This window comes from Ascaphus truei, chromosome 5, assembly GCF_040206685.1.
Source record: "Ascaphus truei isolate aAscTru1 chromosome 5, aAscTru1.hap1, whole genome shotgun sequence".
NCBI lineage: Eukaryota > Metazoa > Chordata > Amphibia > Anura > Ascaphidae > Ascaphus > Ascaphus truei.
This window is the reverse complement of record NC_134487.1, coordinates 37261996-37289597: the sequence shown is the minus strand read 5'-3', so window position 1 is coordinate 37289597 and position 27602 is coordinate 37261996. Positions and strand designations below refer to the sequence as shown.

General features: G+C 40.9%; 1 protein-coding gene across 2 annotated transcripts in view; it reads left to right on the top strand.

Annotated features, from left to right (window-relative positions):
* Positions 1-24061, top strand: part of LOC142494929 (N-acyl-phosphatidylethanolamine-hydrolyzing phospholipase D-like) — a 30120-nt gene extending 6059 nt beyond the window's left edge. The window contains exons 2-6 of one of the 2 annotated variants that reach the window (XM_075599640.1): positions 8530-8801; positions 9075-9366; positions 16629-17275; positions 19956-20070; positions 21714-24061. In XM_075599640.1, the coding sequence (XP_075455755.1) occupies positions 9088-9366; positions 16629-17275; positions 19956-20070; positions 21714-21836 (1164 nt within the window). In that variant the 5' untranslated portion in view covers positions 8530-8801; positions 9075-9087 and the 3' untranslated portion in view covers positions 21837-24061. The remainder of the gene's footprint in view (positions 1-8529; positions 8802-9074; positions 9367-16628; positions 17276-19955; positions 20071-21713) is intronic. The other variant, XM_075599641.1, reaches the window with a different exon arrangement.
* The last annotated feature ends 3541 nt before the right edge of the window (positions 24062-27602 follow it).

The following is a 27602-nucleotide window of genomic DNA, read 5'->3' as shown; positions in this document are numbered from 1 at the left end:
TGACCCTACGCGTTTCGTGACTGACGTCACTTCCTCAGATCCCCTGATCAATCATCAGTCCCCCTTTACAGTGGCTATATTTGATTATTATACACTTGTACATTTATTATATTTTTTATGGTCACTCATCAGCCTTCATCGATTTATTGTGGCTGTGCGGCGCTTTAACCCCCTTCGGGAGGATTTCTCACAGTGCTATCTATCATCGCCTGCACGCCGAGCTGCGACGAGCACTCCTCTCCCGTGAACAGACCCGGAAGTTCCGCTGTTGCCGCGATGGAGCGGGCACAGGGTTGGCGGCGAAGAGACCTTCGGCCGCTCGTGAAGCTGTGGTGACTCATCTCACCTTACAACTATACAGCTCCAAGGAAAGTTCGATGAGCAGGAGAATTTATATTATCTTGTTGAAGGACGTTACAGGCACGGAATCTATCACCCCAGTTTCAGTCACGTCAGTCTTTTCATCACAATTACATGGTGCTCTTAGGGAGCCTGTTGCTGGAAAAGCTACTACTCATGCATTATATTCTTCATTTACTGGGGTGTTTCACTGCCTAAGTCCCAACTTATAGCAACAATAGCTACCATACTAATGAGCAGCTTTTCGTTATTTCTGAGCGTCTGGTGGGTCAGTCGTTTGATTTACCCGTATTATACACTTGTTTATCATTCTAAACAGCTGTCCTGACCTTTTCTACCTGGCTGTCTAATACTCTGGGGATTCAATCATCAGTCCCCCTTTACAGTGGCTATATTTGATTATTATACACTTGTACATTTATTATATGTTTATAGTATATTTATTTGGATCGGTATTATGCACTTATGCCACCTCATCTCTCTCTTGGTGGTATCAATATTTTTACCATCTATCTTGCTATATGCTTCACTACATACAGTAGGCATTATTTCAGCCAATTATAATTAGGAAGCTCGTTGGCTCAGCCTTCTCACTCTATGCATTTTTAATTACTGTTTATACACACAATACAGTGATATGTTTTATGAATCCCCTGATTTTCTATTAAAGGTTATGTTTTAATTATGGTGGTGTGCAACCAAGTGAATTCTTTGTGAGTGCACACTTTAGTGTCCACCGTTCTGTTTTTGGATATTGAACAGACAAAAAAAATATTGGAAATTTTTAACACCTGTCGCCAGACTAGCGGTAGACCTACCTTGCCATGTATATAATGGCCACTATATACATAACCTAGAATAGGTGATCCAAAAACACTATATTAACATTGCAGAACATAATATATTAACCCTTTAGTAATCTAAGTCAGGGGTGCGCAATCTTTTTCCCCTGCGCCCCCCTGCTGGCTCTCTTCTCCCCCCCCCCTTTAACTTGGCGCCGGTGTTCTGCGTCACGTCGCCATGGCAACGCATCTCCAGAAGCCATCTGAATCAAGGTAAGGGAAGTTTACAGAGGCCTGTGCCGCTCCCCCGGCATTTAATTTAAATGCCTTCAGGAAGCGCTTGGGGCCACTGTGAACCCTGCACCCCCCCGCAGAGAATCTCTGGGGGGGGGGGGTGGAGGGGGCGGCACACCCTTGTTTGCGCACCCCTGTTAGAAATGATCAGTTAGTATTGGTCAACCCATGGCTAGCTGGAGACTTGGGCTTCTAAAGGCTTAATATTTGCTCATATGGCTGTTATCTTTATGCAATACATTGCAAGTCTTGTGCATCAAAGGGGTTAAATAATTATCTGCCATAGGGCTTTATAAGAAATCCTATGACAGAACTGTATGATAGACATAATGTGATATCTTTTACCACAATTGCGCCACTGGCTCTGATTACCACTGATTTTCTATTATTTACAACCTTTTTGTATTGTTAACTGAGTTAACACATTTTTCCTCCACTTCCTCATGGCACCCAGTAGATAAAGGGTTATGGCTCATACTTCTGCATTGAGTTAGGCCGAGGGCATGGTCAGCGCTGAGCCGCTTTAGCAGGGACTCGTGCACGCTTGCGGAGGCGTAGCTCTTAAATTTTTTTCCGTTTGCACGCTGAGTGGAGCGATGGGCCGGTCTTGTGAGCGGTTCGTCCTATGAGGGCGAACCAGCTCCATGACGTCACTGACACGCCCCGGAAAGGGCGGACTAAAGCTAGGGTAATTTCTCTCGGCCTCCGCATGGCTGAAGTTCCTATGGACTCAGCCTTCGAGAAAAAAAAATATTCTGGTTTCCTAGTACAAGGACTCCCTTAAGACACCAGCAACCAATCATGTTTTGCTCTACTCCATGGAGGTACAGTAGGAGCGTTTTACTATTACCTCACCCTCCTTTTTCTTTCCCCCTCCCCCATTTTTTTTTTTTTAACTTGCCTTTGCCGGGCAACCTTTATGCCATCCTGCCAGGCTGGAGCTACCTTATGTCTCCAGCTGTGCAACTGCAGCACCAGCCGGGAGGAGTGGAGGAAGGGGCTGTACCAACACCGACCACAGTCAATGTGAGATCCACCAATGAGAGATTATCGGACACCATTTTGGGACTCCGGTGCTTCGGACCGCATGCCTCCTTGCGACACTGCAATGCTCTTGTGTCATCCTCTCTGAAAGAGCCAGGCCGTCGGGGACACACCACCTGACCTGGTACGCAGCCAATTAAGTTTCTCTCTTATCTACTGGCCTCCAGGGTCAGTTTTGGAGGCTTCCTCAGTCAGTGTGTGGTACTCTGCTGGTCACTGTCCTCAGCACAAGGCTGACCCTTCAACTTCTGAAGCTGCGGTGAAAACAAATAAAGCATTAGCCAAGATTAAACATTTTGTAATCACATGGCAGAGCTTTTTTACTTATTTAAATCCTCAATGACTAACTCTACAGAAATAATTTGTGCCTGTCAAGGGAAAATCACACAAGGTTCAGATCACAAGATCCCCTGACTATTCAGCTGGCTCGTCTGCAGCTTCAGATGTGGACGTTTGTTCTGACTGGGAACCACTTTATTTATTTTTATAAAGGGAATAAATAAGGAGATATTAAAGAATCAGGCTTCTTTAATCTTAAAACAATTGACAAATTACTTAAGCATATCGAAGATACACAAAAAGACTTTGGTGCGACAGAAAAAGCATTCGTACAGAATTTAAGGAGGATGATCCGCTTTCCGGTCCGTCAATCCATTAGAAAATAATTTAGGATGGAGTTATATTTGGTCTATAAAAAAATCCACTAGCATGGATTCTTTATCTGAGCAAAATGACAAAAATTGGGATAAACACCTAAAGTCAATGCAGCTGTTTCTCGGCAAGCAGAACAACAATCCCTTTTGAAGGATGGTTCTTCCTTCTCCGATAGAATGAATAGAAATATGTTTTAGAAAACCGTATGCTTTGCTGGGTGCCAGATTTAAAACCGTAATAGCTGTCACCTGTATATCCAGAAGTTCGAGGATCTGGCCAAGAAATCCTTAGGAACTTTGATATCTTCAAAGAAGCCATTGACTTTTCTTGCGATGCATCATACGGCATGATCTTCAGGTTGGTCGTAGCAGCTCTTCTCGCGTTATGGTTGAAAGATTGGACCGCATATACGTCTTTGTAGAATCACTTAATCTTCTTATTACAGTACTTTCTACAGGGCCGTATTTATTCAGAGAATAATTTTTCACTTCCTTAGGAAAGATGTAAAAAAAATTTTTTTTTAGGTGATTTTGTTTCCCGTATTGTATCAGTAATTGAAATAATGCAGACCAGGAAACCTTTTTCCCAGGCAAACCCAAGTCAAAAGTTTTCAAACTCCTAAATCACTGCCTGGATGTAATTCCACTCAATTTCTGAAATTCAGGGCGGTTCCATACCCCAATTTCCCCCATCTATAGCCGATGCAGACTATTCACTTTTTAATAAAATGGACCCCAACAACCTCATATTTGTTGTTCCTAGAAATCATGTCATGGCTACAAGTAAGAATTCCACCAATGACCAGAGAAATACATCTTTTTGGTAATCCATGCCTCCAAAAGACCAAATCAAAGCAAAAGCATTCTTCGACAACATTAAAGATCTGCGTTGTTGATGTCCCAAGAGCCCCGAAAAAAAGTAGGGATATATTGAAATGTTTTACTTGTGCCTAAGTCATCAGATGAGTTTTGCCTCATCATAGATTTGAAACTATTTAAAATTTGTTATTTCAAATTGGAATCTCTCAGATCTATCATGACAGCCATAGAGGCAGGAGATTTCTTTACATCTATTGGTTTAGAAGATGCATGACCCATCCACAAAGATGATCAACCGTTTCTGCACTTGTGCATCTAAGACCAACACTTTCAATTTACACCTCTACCGTTTGATCCATCACACGTTCACCAGAATCATGGTAGTGCTAGCTGCACTTCTCAGAAGAAAGGGGAATCTTTGTTTTCCCATACACTGTAGCTATTTGACTGACTAGTGAAAGCCAGATCAAGGACAGAATCAGCAAACCACAAACCACACACCACACCTGGATCATCAACCAGGAAACAAATACGTTTTCTAGTTTCAACATGAGAGTAGCTTCCTAGGAGTTTATGCAATGTTGTCTGTGTCAGAAATAGAATGAAAAGTTCCAAAAGAAAATATCGCTACTCACAGCAGCATAAGTGATTCACTGGTAAGATTCCATTTATGATTGCTGCAAAACAAATTCGTATGAAAATGGAGCAAAGATCCCTACCCACGCTCAAGCTTTCAAAAGATAACCTGTCCACTTGACCCCATTCCTTTACATATCCTCTGCTCTCTCCTCCAATATAATACTTAATTTAACTCGCACCTTCAACCTCTCTACGCTGGGGTATTCCCCTCATGCTTCATGCATGTTACTGTAATATTTATCCTGGAGAAACATTCTCTTTATCCAGTCTCTCCCTCCAGCAACATCCCTATCTCCATTCCCTCTCTGACCTCCAAACTACTAGAATGGCTTGTATACAGCGACTTGCTAGACTTTGTCTTCTAACTCACTCCTGAACACACTTCTATCTGGATTCCACCCTAACCACTACTGAGACTTCCCTAGGAAAAGTAGGCAATAACTTTTGAAAACACTAAATCCAAGGGGTTTTACTGCTCATTACTCATTCTACTTTGCCTCTCCGCTGCTTTTGATACTGTAGGTCACCCCCTCCTCCACCATGCTCTCCAAACTATTGGTCTCCGTAACAAAGCTTTCTGTTGGTTCACTTCTTATTTGTCTAACCTCATCGGCACTATCGCAGTTTATTACATAATCCTTAAATAATCAGCCACAGGGTAGAAGCTGTTCCGATTTTGCTCCAGCTTGAACGTGAAGATATTGGTTCGCAGACCCGGTCAATATTGGAAAAGAGGATTATTGGATGTTACATTTTGTCCCAAACTTTCTGAAACAAGACCCTATATTTCATCCTTACCCATAAAAACTGTCTCTAGCACGCTGGAGATTGAGTGAGAAGGCCCAAGGGAAGAAGGTTTCTCTGATCCAATAATAAATGTTATTTGCCAAGAAAAATTCAACCTCCGTTTATTGTAGAATTTGGAAGACCTTTAGTAGTTTGGATTTTCTTTAGAAAGGCTCTGACCAGTATAGTTAAATGTCACATTTCACCATTAGGAGCCAACCAATCACAGACAAGAGCTTTATTTAGGCAACTCAAAAAGTAAGGTCAAGGATCATTATCCACTCCGCAACTGTGACCTTAATTTGGTTCTTAATCAACTAACAGCTCGTCCTTATGAACCACTGCAAGATACCTCAATTAAAATGGTGACATTTAAAAGCTCTCTTTAACTGCCATTAATGTACATTGGCAAGAAGAGTGTATGAGCTCCAAGCTCTCACACGTCATCTGCTATACTTAAATATTCATGCAGATAAAATCTTGATGAAACAGTTACTCGATCTAGATCCAAAGTGGTCTCTCATTTTCATTTAAATAAAGAGATTATTGTACCGTAATGTTGTCCTCAGCCAGTGAATGATACAGTGAAATGTCTACACACCTTGCATGTTGTACGTTCCTTAAAAGTACAGCGGCAGAAAACGCAAAGATTCAGAAAGCTTGACTGACTATTTTCAGGCAAAAGGAAGGCCATACAGCATCAGGAAACATGATCGCGAGAATTGCATTCATCCTGCATATTAATGTAGCACATATACCCCCACCGTCTAGGAGATACATGTTGCGGCTACAGGTGTTGTGGTGCGGCATACCTGTGCGGGTTCAGGAGAGCTGAGTTGTCTGCGGTGATATGGAGACCAGGACAGGCTTTTGGATGTCTTCTGATGTTCCTCCGGGTGCTTGGCGCCTCCAGCTGTAGTGGGCTCCAGAGTGCTCAGAGATCAGTCCCCACTAGAGCATAATTCTTCCCTCCTGCCCAGGGACTGACACTCAGACAGGAGTATAATGAAAGTAACAGGGGCTTTATTGCGTCGCTGCAGTAGATGGTCATACCGCATTTGCAAGGGCTCAGAGGATCCCAGGCCTCTGGATGTTGTGTGCTCTCTTAATGTGGAGCCTTAGATATAACTGAGCCAGCCAGCCATGAGGGCTGGACTGGCCTCTCTCTCCCACAGGGAGAGGAGACAGGCCCCCACACCCCCACTATGTTGGAAGGGGGGGGGGGCGAGAACTAACTAAATTTGGTACTTCCCGTCTGAGGAACCAGAAGGGAAGGGCTCAAGGTCTGTATCCAAATAGGCTGTACACAGACCCTGAGTCACCACCACTTCTGTCACTTAGAGAGGAGCATGAGGGGGGTCAAAAGCCCACAGAATTCCCTGTCGCAGCCTAGACTGCTAAGGACTTATGTGACAGGAGGGGGAAAGAGAGGCAGAGTAGACTAACCATGTTACATTAACAAACAAAGAAGGTCTCATCCATTAAAGCCCATTTGACAAAAGCCATGCCAGCATCAGGAAACACGATCACAAGAATTGTATTCATCCTGCATATTAAGAAACAAGGAAGGTCCAACCCGTTAAAGCCACTTTTTTGCACTTGACAAAGACTTTAATAAATTAACTCTTGTAAATCTGTGTGCCCCATCTCCTATCCTTTTTGTATCCCGTGGATTGGACGCAGCCGATCGTACAATGATTGGAGCACCGGTAATTGTATCACTCTTTATTACATTGTGGTGTGCAGCATTTATTCATTGTTATATCATCCAACCCGTTAAAGCCTATTTAACGAGAGCCATGGCAGCATCATGTACAGAATTGTCCCAAGCCTGTCCAGAAGAGATTTGCAGAACTACAGCCTAGTCCGCTATTCACGCTTTTTTTATAGTTGTTACGCATGTCTTATCTAAAGGTTGTGATACTCCCATCCAGACCCTGATATATGGATATTTTACCAAGTGACTTCTTTACCTCCCCAAACACTCCCTTAAACAAACCAGCGGAGAGATACCTGTGAAACCTGAGATATCTGGGAAACATGCTCATTTGAATGAAAATTTGCATATTTCCCAGGTATCTCTGGTATGTTAATTTTTTTTTCACAGGTATCTGTCCACATAGTTTATAAAGGAGTGTTTTTGGGGAGGTATTGTAGTCACTGCCCCCAGGGTCTGTATGGGAGTAACGCCACCCAAATAACCTTTTATATTTCATTTAAAGGCGGCCCTCTTGCCTATCGGGGGTATTGTTTTCATTTTTTAAATCTGATACTTCGTTCAGGAGATATGAGCAGGAGGGCAAAATAAATGTCTCCCCAGAGCCCAGTGCAGCCTGAGGTTACTTTTTGGTCATGTATTTCAGAGATGGCAGTTTCCTACAACAGGCCCTTTATCTCCCGACAAGTCGCGTTCATGTGATTCCCTCCTCAGCGATGACCACATGTTCGCGACAGCAAGGCAGTGGCATGAATGGAAGAGGATGGTCAGCGTTCCTGTGGAGTCTTGCGTGCGATCTCCCCTAGAAAACAAGCAAAATAGGCGTGATGTTCACTGAATGTCACAAAGGTCTCCAGAATGCCGGCCCTGTTGATATTCAGTGACCGTCATAAAGACATTCGAATGGTTATTGCCTCTCTTATAATAAGCCAGAGTGTGTTAGTGGAGTCTTGTCTTCTCGGTGCAGCTGTAACATTTTCTGTGTAACTGGGTCATTTAGTTACCTTTGCTGATTAGCGTAGTTAGAAACGTGATATTTTATTGGTCCAGTGTGAAATCTCAGTTGTTTTGAGGAGAGTTGAAAGGTGTAATCCTCTCCACACTTATCTAGATATTTTTACATGATTTGCTGAAAAATTGATTTCCAGAGTTGCCATTTTTAGCAAAAACAAGCCTTACTTTTTGGTTTGTCAAAGTAGCCTATGACCAGTGATATAAGGGAGCTACTCTAGGAGTGGTTTAGCTCATGCCTGTGAAGAACAACCTTCTGTACGTTTTTCTCAATAGGCTTTTGTATTACAACAACGACAAAGCAAAAGTGCTCAGGCAGCCATGTCTAGTGTTTAAACTAGGGGACAATCCTATGTTGCAGGAAATAGGCGTGTGTTTTTTTTTTTTTAAAACAACTTCTCAATGCAACAACCTGTTACTGTAGGTGCCAGAAGACCGCCGTCATTTGCAGTCATGTGATCGCTTCAGCAGTTCCTTTGCTGCCGCAAATGGAAGTGCAGAAGGCTCCATATCTGTTTCAAACCGGCCAACCGCTACGTTGCACTAGCCTGCCTAATCAACCTCTGTAAAACAAGCAGTACCCCCCTGACGTACCAGGCAACTTCATAGTACCTTTGGTGTGCCGCGTCTAGGACAATTAGCCTCGGTTATTTCACAACCTGCACATTTGGTCGCAAGGACAGTTTGCAGCCACAGGTAATTTAACTTGTGATCCCTTACCCTAATAACCTTGACCCCTAATCCTAACACGAATTGTCCTAGACGCAACACATCAGGGTCAAAACGGCCAATTGTCCCGTAGCAGCTGAATGCCCATGGCTAATTGTCCCTTTTTGTGGCGTGCTAGGGCCCAAGATATACCAGGGACGTCATAAGGGCACACTAAAAGTTACAGTTTTCTTCATTTATATCCACATATGTGTTCACCAAATTACCATTTAAAAATGTTTCCAATGGTTTCAATTTTAGAATCCTTCAATATATGGAGGCAAGTGAGAAAAGTGACCTGCAGATTGCCAACTCTAGCAACCAGTACCCGAAGGACACACTGCAGAACGCCAGGAGCAGCGACTCCTCCAGGTCGCCCAGGAAAAGCTTGAAGTTCGATTACAGGCTGGATGAGGAAGTGACCAAATCGATGAAAGAAAAAAACGGCAAATTCGTAAACCCTTGGCCCACCTGGAAGTCCCCTGCCTTCCTGAATGCGGTGAGATGGAAAGTTACAGAGGAAAATAATAGCAATGTCCCAAGCTCCAAGGAGGTAAGTGACCTACTGGAAATGCACACTTTGCTATTATTAATATTATTATAATACGTGTATTGTGTGAATAATGAATGCTGCACTTTACAAGGTAAGTGCACAGACAAAGTAAAGCATTAAAAAAAAAATATATATATATATATATATATATATATATATATATATATTCTATTCTTTGTATTTTTTTTTTACTTGGCGGATCCCACAGAGCTCAGCCACGATACTCCTGGTACCTCCTCAGGTGCCTCCTAAATGAAACATCAATATATGGCTGCAGGGGTGAGCGTTGGCTCCGGTACCAATAGAAACCCGTAACATCATTGATAAAAGCTTGCAAAAAAATTACAAGTTAAACTTCTCGCCAACCAGGGGGCCCCCTAAAGCTGGAAGCATCCTCCCCCGCCTCCCTCCCGCCGCCCCCCCCAGATAATAATGAATGCACGAAGTTCTTGAGAAATTGCTGTTTTAAAATTTAAGAATGTGCTTTTGCGATAAAGAGCATTACACATGGAAAAAAACCATAATTCTCTGATCCAAAAACCTTATAACCAAAGTAAATCTATTTTGCATAGAAAGTTGCATTTTATCAAATATATATATATATATTGTACTGTAATCCTTCCGTCACCCAAGTATTAATATTTTTTTACATACATTTTTTTTTCCTCCAGCCCTTTCAAAATGAAAGTCTACCTTTTTTCTTTTTTTCCCCAAAAATCTTTATTTAGGGAGCATTTTTCATGGTAGAGAAAGGAAAACGTGTTTACTTCTGGTACATACATTTCATACTAACATTTGAGTATTTCAATTTTAACACACAGCCACCTGCATCTCTCTCCCTTTTCTTTTAAAGCTGCAGACCAAGCAACATCCTACATGTTTTTTTTTTTTAATAAATCCGTTCTGTACTATAAAAAAAAAATGCTACAAGTATTTTCTCAAAGAACTTTGTATAACATTTTAGCAACAATTTACAAAGTCACATCCCCTTCCTCTTCTGAAACAGGCTCTGGCACACCCCTTTTGAACCCTGCTCTCTCTCTAGCAGTGCACCGATTGTATCTCGTGACTGCCTGGTCACATGGTCTTCTCCACAGAACTTTGCATCATTGGCCCTCTGCTGCTGCACTGACAGCCATTTAGTGAACCCCGAGTCGAATCTTCGCAAATCGATCACAGGAGAACGGATCGATCGGCAACTTAGCTAATTACTTGTCAATGAGTAGATTGCATTGATTGTATTAAAAAAAAATCGACAGCTTGGAATGCTGCTTTAAAGGCAGTTAAAGTTGCCAACAAAGTGGGATAGAAGAGGATTTTTACTGGCACCTTCACGACTTTCGTGCCGTCACTTGGCGTGCATAATGAGTATTCTCAGTACTCTGATGCATTTCAAAGAGGCCACAACACAAAATAGTCTGTAAGCCATGATATTTTTCTTTTAAAAGCTCTTTCAAATAAAATATCTTAAAAAGTACGCCACATTATGGTCTGATTTTATATATATTTTTTAAATGGCAACTTTAATATGTTTGATTTGTCCTTATTGGTTTTCTATTCCGTAGAAAGGTGACATGGCTTCACATCTTCAGTAAATACTCTGGTCCGATCTGAAAAAGAAAAGTTGAAGATCTGAAATGCTCATGTATAACCAATCCATGTTTAATTGTTACTGATCACCCAAAAATTTAGATCCTGCAAATTATCCAGAACCAACACAGCTGCTAAAATAGCTATGTCTATTAACACATAGTATTCACGCAAAGTGCCAAATAAGACTTTAAAAAATCTTACTCCTCAAGCGATGTCTAGGAAGTTGAGACCTGGTAGAATTGGGTCAGCCGTTGCAGACTTTAATTGCAGCAGCAAATCTCCACGCTCTCGTAACCTTAGATTGTCTTTGCGTGAGATTTTGGGAAAGTTTTCAATTCTCTTGAAGAGTGCGTCTTCAATTACCTCTGGGCTGCCATAGCACTCGTCTAGTCTTTTAACTCATGCTGAGTTAAGCCCTTTTTAGGGCTATTCACATGTACTGACCTGAGTCTCTTCACATACTCTGAAGACTTTCCCCAACCACTTGGCTAGTAGGTCAAGTTCTTCATTTGTGTTAATATCCAGTTTTTTTTTATTATGTTCCTGAATGTAGACCTCCACATTCTGTAGTTGTCAGGTTGGTCGTCAACCTTGGTACTGTAAGTCCTGTGTTGACCAGTTTACTTCAGACCAAGTACTTGGCTAAGTGTGTAAGGCCTGAGGCTTCAGTGTGTGTGTGTGTTGAGGAATATATTGTTTTTTTGTAGTTGGAAATGTTGCTCTATCCATCATCTGGGTTCAAAGCGTTGAAGCGTGCGGTCGAGTGGGGTTGGTCAGATGCCTTTGGTGTGTGTGTGTCTTTATTTATATAGCGCCATTAGTGTACATAGCGCTTCACAGTAGTAATACACGTGACAATCATATAAATAACAAATAATACAAATAACAGATGATGGGAATAAGTGCTTCAGACATAAAAGTAACATTTCGGAAGAGGAGTCCCTGCTCCGAGGAGCTTACAATCTAATTGGTGGGGAGAACGTACAAAGACTGTAGGAGGGCATTCAGGTAAGTGCGCCTGCAGGGGGCCAAGCGTTATGTTTCGTGTATAGTATTATCCACGGTGCTACTCATGCTTCTTTAAGCAGGTGTGTCTTAAGGTGGGTCTTAAAGGTGGATTGAGAGGGTTCTAGTCGGGTATTGAGGGGAAAGGGCATTCCAGAGGTGTGGGGCAGTTAGTGAGAAAGGTTTAAGGCGGGAGAGGGCTTTAGATGCATAGGGGGTAGAAAGAAGAAATCCTTGAGCAGAACGCAATAGTCGGGATGGTGCATAGCGAGAAATTAAGACTGAGATGTAAGTAAGGGCAGAAGAGTGTAAAGCTTTAAAAGTGAGGTGGAGAATTGAGTGTGAGATGCGAGATTTGATAGGAAGCCAGGAGAGGGATTTCAGCAGGGGAGACACGGAGACAGATTTAGGAAAGAGTAGAGTGATTCTGGCAGCAGTGTTTAGGATAGATTGTAGGGGAGGCAGGAAGACCGGACAGCAGGTGGTTACAGTAATCGAGACGGGAGAGAATGAGGACCTGAGTCAAAGTTTTAGCAATCGAGTAACAGTGGAAAGGGAGTATCTTTGTTATATTGCGGAGGAAAAAGCGTCAGGTTTTAGATACGTTGTGAATGTGAGGGGCAAATGAGAGAGAGGTGTTGTGTGTGCAGGGTATGCGTCATGTGCAATAGTCCTTGCTGAGCCGAACCTTGCAGTCGTGTCTTCTTTACGGTAGATGTGAGGTGACTGCATGTAAGTATGAGGAAGCGTGTTTCTCTGGGTCAGCGTACATGGATTGGTAGCCTGGTATAGTGCATCCGAACAAGTTTGAGCATTTGGATCACTGTGGTAGCTGTAGCCATCCTCTCAAAGCATACACTACCTGAGAACAGCATCTAATTCATGTGAGTTCTTCATAGCTTTGGTATCTGTAATAACCTGCTTGTCGGGTAGAGATGGTGAACTGGTGTTCATACTGGTGTGACTTATTAGACAGTCTCTGATGTGCTGGGCTGGATCTTCTGTAGCTACTTGCTTGCTCCGATACTCCTCGCCATCTTGTCTTGCAGCTGCTTGAAAGATCTAGGTTTGGGCTTCAGCTGCGGCCGCTTCCTTTTCTCCACATAAGGCCTCAAAATTGGCTTACAGTTCAGCCTTACTATGCGTAGCAGCGGCCGCATAAGAGGTGGCATCAGTGGTGGCCCTCTGTTCCTTTTCAATATGGGCTCACTCCAATTTCATGACTACCTCTTTTTGAATGTAATCAGCCCTTGCACACGCGGCCTCTGCGGCAGCTCGTGCCTTGGTAATACCTGTGCTTACGCTAGATACGTTACGGTCTAACGTAGGACCTTGTTGAGTGTCTTGATGCGCCGAAACGCTGTGATGCAGTCTCCAGCAAGAGGTTCTTTCTCTGGCTCTCAGCTTCTGTGTTAGCGGTCTGCACGAAGCGATCGCGTTCCAGATCAATTGCTTTCTGCAGGTCACATTCTTGCAGGCTTTCTTCTGTATTGGTTCTTGTCAAGTAGGTGCGAAATGCCCCCGACAGCAGTTGGTAAGGTCTGGTGCTAGAACTTGGTTATGTCTGCTTAAGCTGCTTTTCATGATCACTAATATTTGTAACATTAAACATTTTAAGTCCAGTATTTTTTCAGGTCTTCTCTAGATTGTCAATGTCCGATTCAAATCTTTCGTGGGCCTTCTGTGTAAGTGTGTGTCCGTTTAGGCTTTACACACTCTTGCGACTGCGGTTGTGTAGAGGACTCGGCGTCTGCGATGTTAATCTTTTGCGTAGTGTGTGGTGAGACTTTTGAGTTCTGCCATGCTGCAGATGTCTGTGGGCTGCCTTTGCCAATGTGTGTTGCCTGCGGTCTGTTACCTGCGTCAGCGACGGACGATTGCCTCGGATAATGCCGGTCGGTGTCCTGTAGGTTTCTGTGGCTCTGATCCGTAGCACCACAAGTTAACTCAAAGTTAACACGAAGAAACCCATTTATCTGCCTCCTGTACACACAGCCCGAGTCGCACGAACCACCTCCCTCAGAGACGCCACCGACATGACGTCACAACCCAAACAGGTGACTACATATTTAGTATTTCACAGGCTGGGGTTTTTTCATGAACCACCACCTAGGGGATTTTATTTAATTGTTGTTATGTATTCATTTTAAGTCGTCGAGGTTACATTAATAAAATTTCTTTATTTTGGTTTTGTGAGCTTTTACTCAGTCAAGTGTGTCGTTAGGCAGGAGTAATTATACTCCACCTAGTGGGACAATTGACATCCCAGGCTATTATAGCTGTTTCATTTCTTTGAGTGCAGATATATGGGTTTCTTCGTGTTAACTTTGAGTTAACTTGTGGTGCAATATATATGTTCATTACCCATTGCACCTTAGTATATACTTCTTCATTGTAATAGGTTGAGCGTTGTTATCTCTTTTGTTGGTTACGCTCTGATCCGTATCCTGACTGGATTTCTGTAGTGTGGCCCTCGTTAGCCCTAACTGCGGGAACGTTTCGCAGGAGTGGATCTGAGGGGCTTGTATCTTGGCTTGTGCAGCTGTGATGAGATGCTGTTTGTTTATTCACTGCATCTTTCTGTCCTCAGCCTCTGTCTGCAGTAAAGCTGTTTTTACTGCAGCTGTCTGTGATTTTCTCTCTCCTCTCTCTCTCCTCTCTCTCTCCTCTCTCTCATCTTCTTCATGCCAAATAGAGTTCTCCTTGAATTTCTGAAAACTTTATTAACAAGCACAAAGAGAAGTGAATAAAAAGCTTTTGGGGATGCATAAAATAGTACAAGGTAAAAAAACAATACTAGGACATGGAGAGACCACTTAGGCCAGGTGCCTGCTGCAGCGCCCGGACAAGAACCGTGGGCCCGCTAAGTACCTTGCCCGCCACATTGTGCAAATAGATTTCCCTGAAGACAGGAAATCTGTGCTCGCGATGGAGCGCTGGCCATGCCCCCTGGCGGTTCAGCCAATGAGGGCGAACCTGCCGGGTGATGTCATGGCCATGCCCCCGTCTTTCTCCCTGCAGCTCACCGCAGACCGGTGATCTCAGCTGCACGCGCCGCCAGCCTGGCAGGCATGATTGTAGGTTTTGAGGGTGATTTGTTCACTTAGTTGCTATGATTATAGATTATACGGTGGAGGGGCTCTGGAGCCAATCTCTCAGGCAGCCATTCCCCTTGATGTCACAGGAAGTCTCTCGCCTAACATATATTTTAATGTATTTATTTTTAAATCGGAAATTAAATGAGATTTAAGAAAAGTGTTCATATATTTTTCTGTCGTAAAGACAGAACGAGGTTGCATTTGCTATTGTATTTGTTACACATGCCTTTGTATGGGAACTTTGAAGTCTAGATCAGGGGTGCGCAAATTTTTCTGTTTGTGCCCCTCTGCCTGCTCTCTCTCCCCCGCCCCCAGCTTGCGCCTCCCCTCCCCCCCCCCCCCTCCTCCTTACCTGCTCTTCTGCATGGGTGACGTGTTATGGCGCGAAGCGTCGAAGGAGAGCAGGTAAGAGGGAGTTAGAGGCCTCGGGCGCTCACCAGCATTTAATTTAAATGTTGTGGGGAAGAGCGTGGGGCCTCTGTAAGCGTCATGCCCCACCCCAGAAAATCTCACTTCTCCAGATTTGTGCACCCCTGGTCTAGATGAGTTTGAAAAGCTATCTTACTACCTTTTTTTTTTTTTATGCAGCATTTTTATATTTATGCTCCAAATTGTATAGAATTAAAGTTAAAAAAAAATTAAATTATTAGCGCACATCTTCCCCACCACATCAGGCAACTGGTTTAAATACAACTGACCAATTAATATGTTATTATTATTTTTTTTAAAGATCCAGTGCAGACACGATACTTGATGCAATATTATCAAAATATAAAAACCAGAAGGTAAATCTCCTATAAAAGTAGAGCCCCACTTACGACTGAGTTTATCAGATGGAATCTATTGAGGGAGAGCAGAACGTTTCAGATACGCTGTGGACCTTTCATAAGAACGAACCTGAAACGTTGTATTCTCCAATGTTCCCTCAATAAATTGCATCTGATAAACTCAATCGTAAGTAAAGCTCTACTTTTATAGGAGATTCGCCTTCTTTTTAATATATTGTGTTGGCCACACAACTACAGTAGGTATGTTTTTCTCTCCTGTGAGTTGAACCATTTACCCCATCACTATTTTTTCTAGTACAATATTATACCAGACAGCAGGGGTGTGCAAACTTTTCTGTTTGCACCCCAGTGTCTGCTCTCCCCCTTGCTCGCTCCCCCCCTACTTACCGGCTCTCTAGCATACAGTAGGTGGCTTCATGTGACATTTCGTTGCCATGGCAATGCACTGCCATTTTACCCCGCAGTGTCATTTGACGCCACGTTGACAGGGTGACACGTCACCAAAAAGCCGACTGAGAGCAGGTAAGAGAGAGTTACAGAGGCCTCGTGCCGCCCCCAACATTTAATTTAAATATTGTGGGGAAGTGCGCAGTGCCTCTGTAAATGCCACGCCCCCACGTTTGCGCACCCCTGCCATACTGTATGCGCTTTGTGAAGCATTTCGTGAGGTAAGTGCAACTTTTTTTAGTACACCAATAAACCTTTGTTATTACTCACTTCATTGAAGTGCAACCTCCACCCCTTAGATCCTTCAAGCATGGTTTTTGTCTCTTCATAGGAGCTTGACAAGAAGCTTCCAGTAGTCGAACCATATTTCGTTCGACACCCAGAGTTTGCTGGGAAGACCAGAAATGGACTACGAGTCACGTGGTTGGGACATGCTTCGGTCATGGTGGAAATGGATGAATTAACATTTCTTACTGATCCCATCTTCAGCCAGCGTGCATCTCCATCTAGCTTTATAGGTGCAAAGCGCTTTCGAGGGCCGCCATGCACTGTAGAGCAGCTTCCAAAAATCGACGCTGTCGTGATTAGCCACAACCACTATGACCATCTGGATTACCAAACTGTAGTCCGCCTTAATCAGCGCTTCGGCACGGAGCTGAGATGGTTTGTTCCTTTGGGTCTCTTGAACTGGATGCAGAGCAGCGGTTGCAAGAATGTGGTTGAGTTGGACTGGTGGGAACATGACTGTGTTCCCGGACACAATGACGTGACCTTTGTCTTCACTCCAGCCCAGCACTGGTGCCGAAGGGCGGCCTTTGATGAGAACAGAGTTCTGTGGGGCAGCTGGTCTGTCCTGGGACCTTCAAACAGGTTCTTTTTTGCAGGAGATACTGGTTACTGTGCTGCTTTTGAACAGATCGGGAAGAGATTTGGACCTTTTGACATGGCTGCTATTCCTATTGGAGCCTATGAACCAAGGTACGGAGTTTTACTTACAGTAGGTAACAACTAAACATGCAGTACATCCTTGGAAGCGCACCCATACACATTACATTTCCATTCAAATTTCTTATATTCATCACAGATCTGTTAGCCAGGGAAATTTGTGGTGGCCATGCATGCAAACGTTGACCCAACCCATTAAAATATGCATATTGTTTCATTCTTTCCTAAATTCCCCTAAAGGAGGGGCACGCTTGATTAACAGTGTCATTTTTATGCCTAAAGCAGACTCCATCCATAGTCTCTTTAACTTCTTTACTACCAGAGGAGCTTGTGATGCATTGTGTCATAGCGAGCAGAGAATGCAGAGGCTCCGCAGAATGTAAACATTCCCACCTCACTGTTCTACTAACATGTTCCAACTTGGCCGTCGCACACTTCAGATCATAGAAACTGTGCTTCAGTAACCCACAATACTATTCTAATTGTAGCATTCCATGCATCTTCCTGTTTTGGTAGCACAAAAAAAAACAGAAGGCATGTGGTGAATACAGAGAGCATTATATCCGTAATATAGGATATGCTTCTAATCCCTTCCCCTAAAAATATTCTACTTGTACACAAAGTTAAAGCAACAGCTACCACCATGCATTGTCCAGTTTGTGTGTATGTGGTGTTATAGGGGCGGTTCCTTTTGAAGACCAAAGTTAACCAATTGCATTGATGTGTCAGTGGGGGTGGCAGTGGTCCCCTTTCCTGGGGACAAGGATTGATAAAACACTCGATTTTACATGCATTCAGGCTTCAGGATCCATGCTAAAAATACATTTATTAACGTAGTAATGTTTGTAAGTACATATGGAATCTTATGTTCCTATGAATACAGTATATTGTATTATGAGAAGTCCGTGGAGCTCCAGTATCTGAACACTAATGCTCAATACATTTATTGTGCCAAAATGACACCAGTGCAAAAACGCTGGCATCTTTGCCACAGTATATGCATTGATAATTAATCCTTACTTTCTGTTGTGTCTGGATTTCTTACAGTATGTTACGATTTCTCCAATTGGGGTATCTTTGGTGCTTAGCTTCTGTCTATTCTCTAATGACTTTTGGGACTTAATGTATCTCTATTTTTCAAGCTGAATGAAACACAAACCCACTTGCATTGCATTGAAATATTTGTGCCAGTTGGAGTGCTACTGGGTTTGTGACCTAATGTATACAAGAGACCCCACTGCTACATCCAATATGACATTATTTAGTACATTAATGTGTGTTTTATCTATATTCTTTCTTCATAAATATGGGTCATTTAGTTCAATACAATACTTTGACCAAAATATTTTAAGCATGCGCCCACGTCACAGAAAACCATTTCAGTAGGTCCTACACCACTGAATCAGTGGGTCCTAGAATACATGTGAACGAATAGCTTATTTAGAGCTCACTTCCCCCCCCCCCCCCAGGGGAGAGGTGGAGATGTATATGCTGCTGCTAAAAAAAGGGTGTGTGTGTGTGTGTGTGTGTGTGTGTGTGTGTGTGTGTGTGTGTGTGTGTGTGTGTGTGTGTGTGTGTGGTTTTTTTATTATTTTTTTTTTTATTATTACAGCTCAACCCTGTTATAACGCGATGCAAGCGTGGCTCCCAATTTTGAAATTTATGAATACTTTACAACACGATTATTGGTATCTTAAATACTTTATTGTACAATGCATACAATTATACATTATTTCTAACGCGATCCGCTTATAACGCGATGTGATTCTTTGGACCCCAAGCACAGCGTTATAAGGGGGTTGAGCTGTATTTTTTATTTATTTTTTATTTTTACTCTTTTTGTAGATTTTCTTTTTCTCACTATAATTATTGGGCACTTATGGTTTTTAGCCAGTTTTAACTACACTCTAGCTCCTACATAGCACATATAGTGCTACTTAAACAGTAGTTTAAGCTGTTGGCTGCAGCATGTTTGGTTCCTCGTCTGTGCAGTGGAAGAAATGCATAATAGAGTATTATATTAGTAGTGTAGGACCTACTGAAATGGGTTCATCATGAGTTGGTTGTAGGCTTTAAATATTTTGGCCAAAGTATTGGAGTAAATTACCCATATTTAATGAAGAAAGAATATAGATAAAATACACATTAAGGTGCTAAATAATTTGACATACTGGACATTTTACATAAGTCAGCTAGACAAGAAAGTGCAGTGGATCCAGGACAAATATTGTATCAATAAATAGGAGAATCAATATTCAATGTATTAATGTTTTAGTCAGTTTCTGAATGCTATGTTGCCTACGGTTTAACATTGCAGAAGTAATAAGTGATCGGGCAAATATGAAAAAATATATATGATTTTATTTATTTTAAACTTTTTTTTTATTGAGTTTTTATTTTGCTCATGAGAGAGCACACAAAGCCAAGGTGTACAGAAAGGGGGAAAAAAAGGGAATAAAACATCGCAGGTAGGTATTTACTGTTTTATGAATATCGACACATCAAGAAGCAACATTGACTTTGCAACATTCTTTTCTGCAGCATAAGTAATTCAGTTTTTTATGATAAATATTTTTTGTATGGGTCTTTAATTTCCAAAAATAATATGGTCAGTAAAAGCATTTTGCTCCATGTTCGGGTTTTTTCCCCGGTTGCTAGAGCTTAAAAGGTGGTCTAAATAATATTTGTTATTTTTATTATCTGTTTATATTAGATGGTTTATGAAAGCTCAACATGTAGACCCAGAAGAAGCAGTCAGAATTCATGCCGATGTCCGCGCAAAGAAATCGGTTGGCATTCACTGGGGAACCTTTGCTTTAGCAAATGAGGTATGTACTGTACAACCTTCCAAATGAAACATCTCCTATGGGAAAGGCCCATTTGCCATCTTTTCAATTTAGGGATAGTGTTGTTCAGCAGCAGTGCAAAAAATCACAGTTTTGCACTGTTTCTTTGGCTATTTTAAACAAAGCAGACTTTTTTTTTATTTGCCCATAGTATTTATGACCAAGTAAACAATCATATGCGAACAGACTGTATGCATGTAGGTGGGAATTATGCAATATTATATTGTACTTGTTTCCCCTTGGGTTCATTGCATTCTAAACGTCTACATTTAGCATAGGTTGAACTTGATGGACGTATGTCCTTTTTCAACCTCATCTACTATGTAACTATGACAGTTGCATGTCGATTCCTTTGTGCTCCTTAAAGCTAAATCGTATCTGGGCCCAAATCCAAAATGTTGCAGCGATATGTTTTAAAATGTCAAAACGGGTAGATGAAGTCTTTTCCAACAAGATCAGACCGTTATACATTTATTTTATTTTTTTTAACATAGTTTTTGCTAATATTTTTCCTAACAATGTTTGTATGTAAACATAACTCAAAGGGGTTCAATTGCCTTTGCCTCGCTTTTCTCTCCCTTATCATTGACCCCTGCCTTAATTGGCCCAGACATTAGATGGATGTCCATAAATCTGACCCTCCTCACTTTAATGGAACAAAGGAGACTGAAAAAAATAATTTTTTGTACTTCAAAATATACCTAGTTTTAGTCTTTTTTTTTTAAAATAACATCTCTTTTCATTTGTTCACTCTGGTCCTAAGTGGGAATACACCTTTTTAAAGTGAAAGATACCGTACACCTCAAATAGTATAATACATGTTTAATACATGGTAAAACAAAATGAAAGTGTGCTCAGTGATTGGGTAGTCATTTCCCTCTCCTCTCGGCATTCCAAGTAGTGGGGCCGGTGTGCTAGCGTGTAGTGGTGATATCACTGGGGTGTCCCAGGATTTACAACGAACTTGAGCACTGTTCGTTCTCACCCTACGCATTTCGCAGAATACATCCTGATTCAACTGCTCAGCCTGCGTATCCTGCAAAACGCGTAGGGTCAGGACAAATGGAATGGTTCTCCGGTCCACAGGGAAGTCACCACCATGCGCTGCCCCCACTACTCTGAACACCGAGGGGAGAGGGAGAAGGAGGGAAGATACGATTTCCACCATCAACTTGCCTAAGACACTTTTACCATTTGAAACAACGTCTTTTTAACCACGTATTAAAAGATGTATTATTCCATTGGAAGTTTACCTTGCCTTTTTTGCATATGATATTTGTTGAAATTGTTAGTTTCAGAGCTGAACTCGTCTTCAGCAATGGGAAGACAGCATATTGAATGAGGGTACTTAATGCGGGAAGTGGGGGATGATCCCTTCTTTGCTCTAGATTAACAATTAGAGGGGTGCTACCTGGGAGGAATGGCTATTTTACATACGTGAGAGGAAAGAATCCCTGATGATGCACTCATCTTTTATTAAATGAAAACAAATACATTTTAATAAATTCGAAATAAAGCATAATTTAGAAAGATTTTGTAGTAAATGAGTTCGATATGGTCATGGATATTATGTGCAATGAATGGCCTCTTTTGAAATAATTAATGTCTCATTATACTCAATTCAGCACTATCTGGATCCACCAATTAAACTGCGTGAAGCCCTCAAGAGATATGGACTGAATCCAGATGATTTCTTTGTTCTGAACCATGGAGAATCAAGAGACGTCATTACTGATGACAATGAATGAAGAAGATTGAACATATTTGTGAATGAAATCAAATATATTATGATTTTCCTGTTTGGTTTTGTATCTCGCATGAACAGCAACTTTTTTTTAATGCTCTACACCAGAGTGTGTTTGAGCTCTTATCTGAAATTAATATATTCAGTGGGTATTGCAAGTATATTTACTTAACGTGATATTCATTTTAACACTAACTTGATTGTGATTTGTAAATGGTGCTATTCCAAAATGAAGTCTTCTAGCACTTTTGTGTTACAAAAGCACTTTAAATTCAATGGGTGATTTGTAATTCACCTTGTTTGCAAATGAGACCATAAAAAGTTAACTTAAAATGACTACATACATGTGCCTTTTAAAAAATACAATATGATTTAATTTAGATGTACTACACGTAGAATAGAGGTTCACACTTGTTGATCATTGTGCATATATTGCTGGTACTCCCTCCATATCTGGCATGGCAAACATTTTGTATGTACCATATATTTTATTCTTCTCACAAAATATGGAAGAGAGTGGGTTGTGGGTTGTGGGTTTGGCACTAGTCTATGAAATTGGAGACCCAGTTTTAGATCAAATGCCATCTCCAAGCTCCCGGTGCCTCTGGTACTGAAATTAAGAAACTATTTGGAGCACAAATTGTGAACATATGACCGTTATTAGAGATGCGTTTTGTGACATATTTATTTGCAAATATTACTCGGATTGCGGGTCCTACCAAAAATATGCAATTTTGCAAAATGACTCCCATTATTTAAATAAAAAAATGAAGTCTGCACTTTTTGCTCTGAATGTCCAAAAAGCATTCAAACGAACTTTCCACACATTTTGTAAAACATTCAAAGGAAAGTTTGCGAGCCCTTATTGGGACATTCACACTGTTCTACTAGTTTAGGATTGAGCAGCACTTTCCTTACAGGACCCTAATTTCAGGAGCTCATAACGACTCAAATTGAATCAAACTTAAACGGCAATTTTGGCCAATCAAGATTTCCCCCAAAAATATTATGTCACAATTGGGGAATATTTTAGTCATAATTAATTTAGCTTTTTATGCATATTTACTTATAGTGCCTTTTTGAAGAAAAAAAATAATTTTTATTTTTCTAGTGTTGAAATAATTAACCAATTAAATCTAGTTTAGCATATGCAGTTGAGTACTTCACTAAGTTTGCAAGTAGTCACCTTGGATTGCTTGTGATTTATAACTAACTTTGTACATATCTATAATTTTACATCTGTATAACATATACATACTGATTTTATATAATTCTTTAAAGGTTTTAGCATTGAAATTGGTTAGTGAAAGAATGTATGTGAAGCCTGTTGTAATAAACCAAATGTGCTAAAGGAATGTAAGAAACATACAGGAAACTTTTTTAAGCTACAAAGTAAAACTTTAGGTGAATCTCTTCCCCCAAATGAATTACCTAAAGTGCATTTTATTCAGAATATACAGTATACAGTTGTAGCAGGCGTTATTACCCCCATTAACGCAGGTTAATGCATAAAACAATGTACAATATATCACACGCATTAATTGTTTGTTCTAGTATAGCGCTGCTAGTTTTACGTAGCCCTTTACAGAGACATTTTGCAGACACAGTCCCTGCCCCGTAGAGCTTACAATCTGTTTTTGGTGCCTGAGGCACAGGAAGATAAAGACTTGCCCAAGGTCACAAGGAGCCGACACTGGGAATTGAATCGGTTTCCCCTGCTTCAAACTCCGTGCCAGAGTCGGTGTCGTTACTCACTGAGCCACTCCTTCAGGAGATAACACGTGTTACATTTGTTTTCAAAGGAGCTCCGTCAAATCTTGCTGTAAATATTGCACTTAACGGGTGCAATAACGTCTTTTACATCTATATGTTTTATTCTGGCGACCAGTCCAATTTCTTAAACCATATAGCCAATAAAACAACAAAAAAAAACCTGGTATAATTCTCTCTCTAAAAAAACAAAAAGCTTGCACTAAAGCTAAAGTAATGTGAAGCATGGTGTAAAATGATCATTTTCCTCTTCATAACCATATTAAATGAAGATACTAAAATATGCTGTAAGCATGGCCTTGGGAATAAGGGAATTCCTGTTTAGGAAGATGCTAAAATATGTGCTTGGTATGGTCGAGTTATGACATTTTGATCTGGGATCTTATGAAATGGAAACACAAATATGACCGTTCTCTGTGTATTATTTTGCAAAATAAAAGACACTTGTGGGATAAGAAAGTTGTATTTTGTTTCCCCTGTTTTGTTGCACGATTATTTAATGCAGACATTTGTTTTGAAAACACAAATGCGTGCAATTAATTGTATTGAGATGCATTACTAAAGGCCCATGTCTATGTAATAAGCCTTTTGCAATATTATTTGACATGCACTGGTGAAAGGATAGAAATAAGTGGTAGTTGCAAAGCTCTGTGCATGCCACAGTTGATTTGCAGAGAACTGGCAACTTTTTAAACCATATAAAGGTGTCATGGGTAAAGCGGCAGAGTTGTTCATGAAAGTCATACGTAAGTAACACAGCAACCCACTCGATTGTCACTGGACACACCTTTATTAACAAGCTGGCTTAGTCCTCCCGGCCAGTGACCACTTTAAGCAACAGGTCAGATACACGTTTCCTTCTTCCTGAATGAGACAACTTTGATAAATGCATAAACATATTGTTGCTATGTGTAAACAATACATATATTTGTATTCTTTTTAAACAAGTGCATTTTGTCAAATGTTAATTTCCTGATCCCCACATGGCAGAGGATACATTTTTTTGCTGCCCTAGGCCCGGGCCCTAATGGGAAATCTGCCCCTGTCTAGGACCTATTTTTACCTAAGAAGGCTCCTATTCTTTATAGAAAGGCTAGGAACATTACATGTACTTTTGCACTTGGGCATGTTGATTAGGGTGTTATGGAAAAAATGTTACCAGGTGGCGCCTATGCAAAAATAAACTAACATACAGTGACAAAGAATACAATTATAACATATAGTCATATAATCAATATACAACTGTGCTGATTTTAGAATGTCCTTGAGGAGATGGTGAGCCAGTAAGTCCAACACCCGTTGATAAAATGCGAAATGTGACGAATTCATGGATTGCAGCACATGTGGAGACAGAAAGAATAAAACAAACATAGTGTAATATTGCAATGAAAAGTGGAACAAATGTCCAAGAATGAGGGAATGATCAGTTCCCTAGGGATAGAAAGTACTCAAGATGTAAAGATGAACAAAAGGTACATTTTAATAAAAACAACAATACATTTTCCATGTTGATTAGGGTGACTATATTTGTCCCGGGATACCTGTGCATCATCTGCATCCATATTTGTGAATTGTAGGCGTGGCAGCGGCAGATCCCTCACATGTAAACATATCCATTCGGAGAATCCATTCTGTTCCAAGGTGAATAAGGAGATATTCAAAGTGAATTCATTTATAGCAGTAATCCCGCCCATTTTGTAAACCGATTTGTTTACTTGCATTTGTTTACGTGCTGGTGTTCCTTCATGGACATTTATAAATAGTCATCGTAATCCAATAGGAAACCAAAAAGAAACCTAACATTGCTACTTACTCCACTTATCAGCACAGAAAAGAGAGAGACCTAAGGGGGGTAATGAATAACAGCGAGGAACGAGAGCCCAGCTGGGATCTCAAAAAATAAATTGTATTATGCTATGTATGTATTATGCTATGTATGTATTATGCTATGTCCTTCTCATATCTTTTTTTGAGGAGGACTTCAGTTTGTAGCCATCTTCCATTTGACTGCTTTGTGGTCATTTGACTACAACGGACCGACTGTGAGAGCTTCTTTTCACTTATTGGGCACTGCACAGGATCATCATCATCATTATTATTATATTAATTTCTGTGGGAAGAGGTAAGTATTTTCCTAATACAATTAGGAGCTCATGGGAACTGTATGACGCATTACCTTTTAAACTAAGCTGAGCTTAATTGAAATAACGTAAATCAGACATAAACATAATGTGGCGGTAATGTCACAGCACAATTTATTAAACCGTCATAATAATACATAACTAAAACCATTACATAATGAAGTTAACCTCTCACCTACCAGCCAGAGAAAATAGAAAATAGTTTCACAATCTTGCCAGATTTTTCTTTTTCTGAGTAATGTTTCATGGCATTGGGCACCACAAGGATAAGTCTCACCTTCCGTCTGGGCTAGGACAAATTATAGACGCACCTGAAGGAGGATATATATTTTCCAAAGGATCCTATACCCTGTCCCCGGTATCTATATTGATGCCTAGCAAAGACATAACAGCACGAGGGCTCTCTGTCTTGTAATGGAAATGTTCAAAAGTGCCCCGTTTTAAACCACTTACATGTAGCACCAAACACTCCCAGTTCTTTCTTTGGGACTTACCCTAAAAAGGGTGCTTACTCCCCCCCCCCAACCCCCCCAAAAAATTCTTGCCATCTTGTAATAACATACAGGACCCCTATAAGCTCAAATGGTTAAAGCTCACTTCATTGCAGCCTCCACTTATGGGAAGCTGCATGCAGTTTGATTGCGACAAATCTAATACAGAGTGCTTTTCCTGGTATTATACAGATTAATAAGAGCTTCAATCAGACCTAGAACTATGTAACTAATTTTGACAGATTTATTATAAATCATTCTTCCTGGTAATGTACAGGTTATTAAGAATCTATTTTAGTGTTAGGACCCTTGAGACGTGGTCTGCCTTGGAGGGGCTCAAGGGCTTACAACACTTTGGCCAAAGAGTTAAACTAAAAGACCATTTTATTCAAAAGATATCTATATATATATATATATAATAATCAAAAAATAAATAGATGATACCGTTCTGTGGCTAACGAAATGCTTTTATTTGTGTGAGCTTTCGAGATACACTGATCTCTTCTTCGCCGGAAGAAGAGATCAGTGTATCTCGAAAGCTCCCACAAATAAAAGCATTTCGTTAGCCACAGAACGGTATCATCTATTTATTTTTTGATTATTGAAGCTCGGCTAACACGGTACTGATACCTGTACACACACACACACACACACATATATATATATATATATATATATATATATATATATATATATATATATATATATATAAAATTAGGCACTGTACCGTGTATTAGTGTCATTTGGATGTAGCACTGAGCTCTGTCTGTGTTTCACATCTTGTAATAACTCCTGTTTAATGTCATACTCGAAAGACAAATTTGGGGAGCGCAGATATCACCATATGTGGAGAGAATAAACAATATATAGTGTAGGAATTTCTTATGCAGGAGACATCTTGTGTAATGTCATACTCGAACAGATTATAGAAATGAAACTAATATCTCCCTTTCTGATATTATACCCATAGCTCTTAAAACCTGATTGCTATTTTGTACAGTAACTGCATATGTAGTTGCATCAATGGATGACTCAGAAGTCTGCAACCTGTTGCATCTGGAGGCATGCTGGTTTAAAACGAAATCTTCTACTGTCACCTTGAAATCACAATACCATAAACTCTTTATATAGGCTCAGGGGAGCCCAAACGTTCTATTTATGCAGCCAGATGAAATCAAGTAGATTTGGAAGCAGGAGAATTGCGTAGCCTATTCAGCCAAATTCTCATAATTCCATGATGCCATGGCCTATACAAATTATATTCTTCACTTCATCGCATGTGTGCGGTACAAAGCTGGTTTATTCCCATTGCTGTATGTGATGTTGAAATTCTGTATTGGCCAAAATATACAACTCAACCAAAGTCGG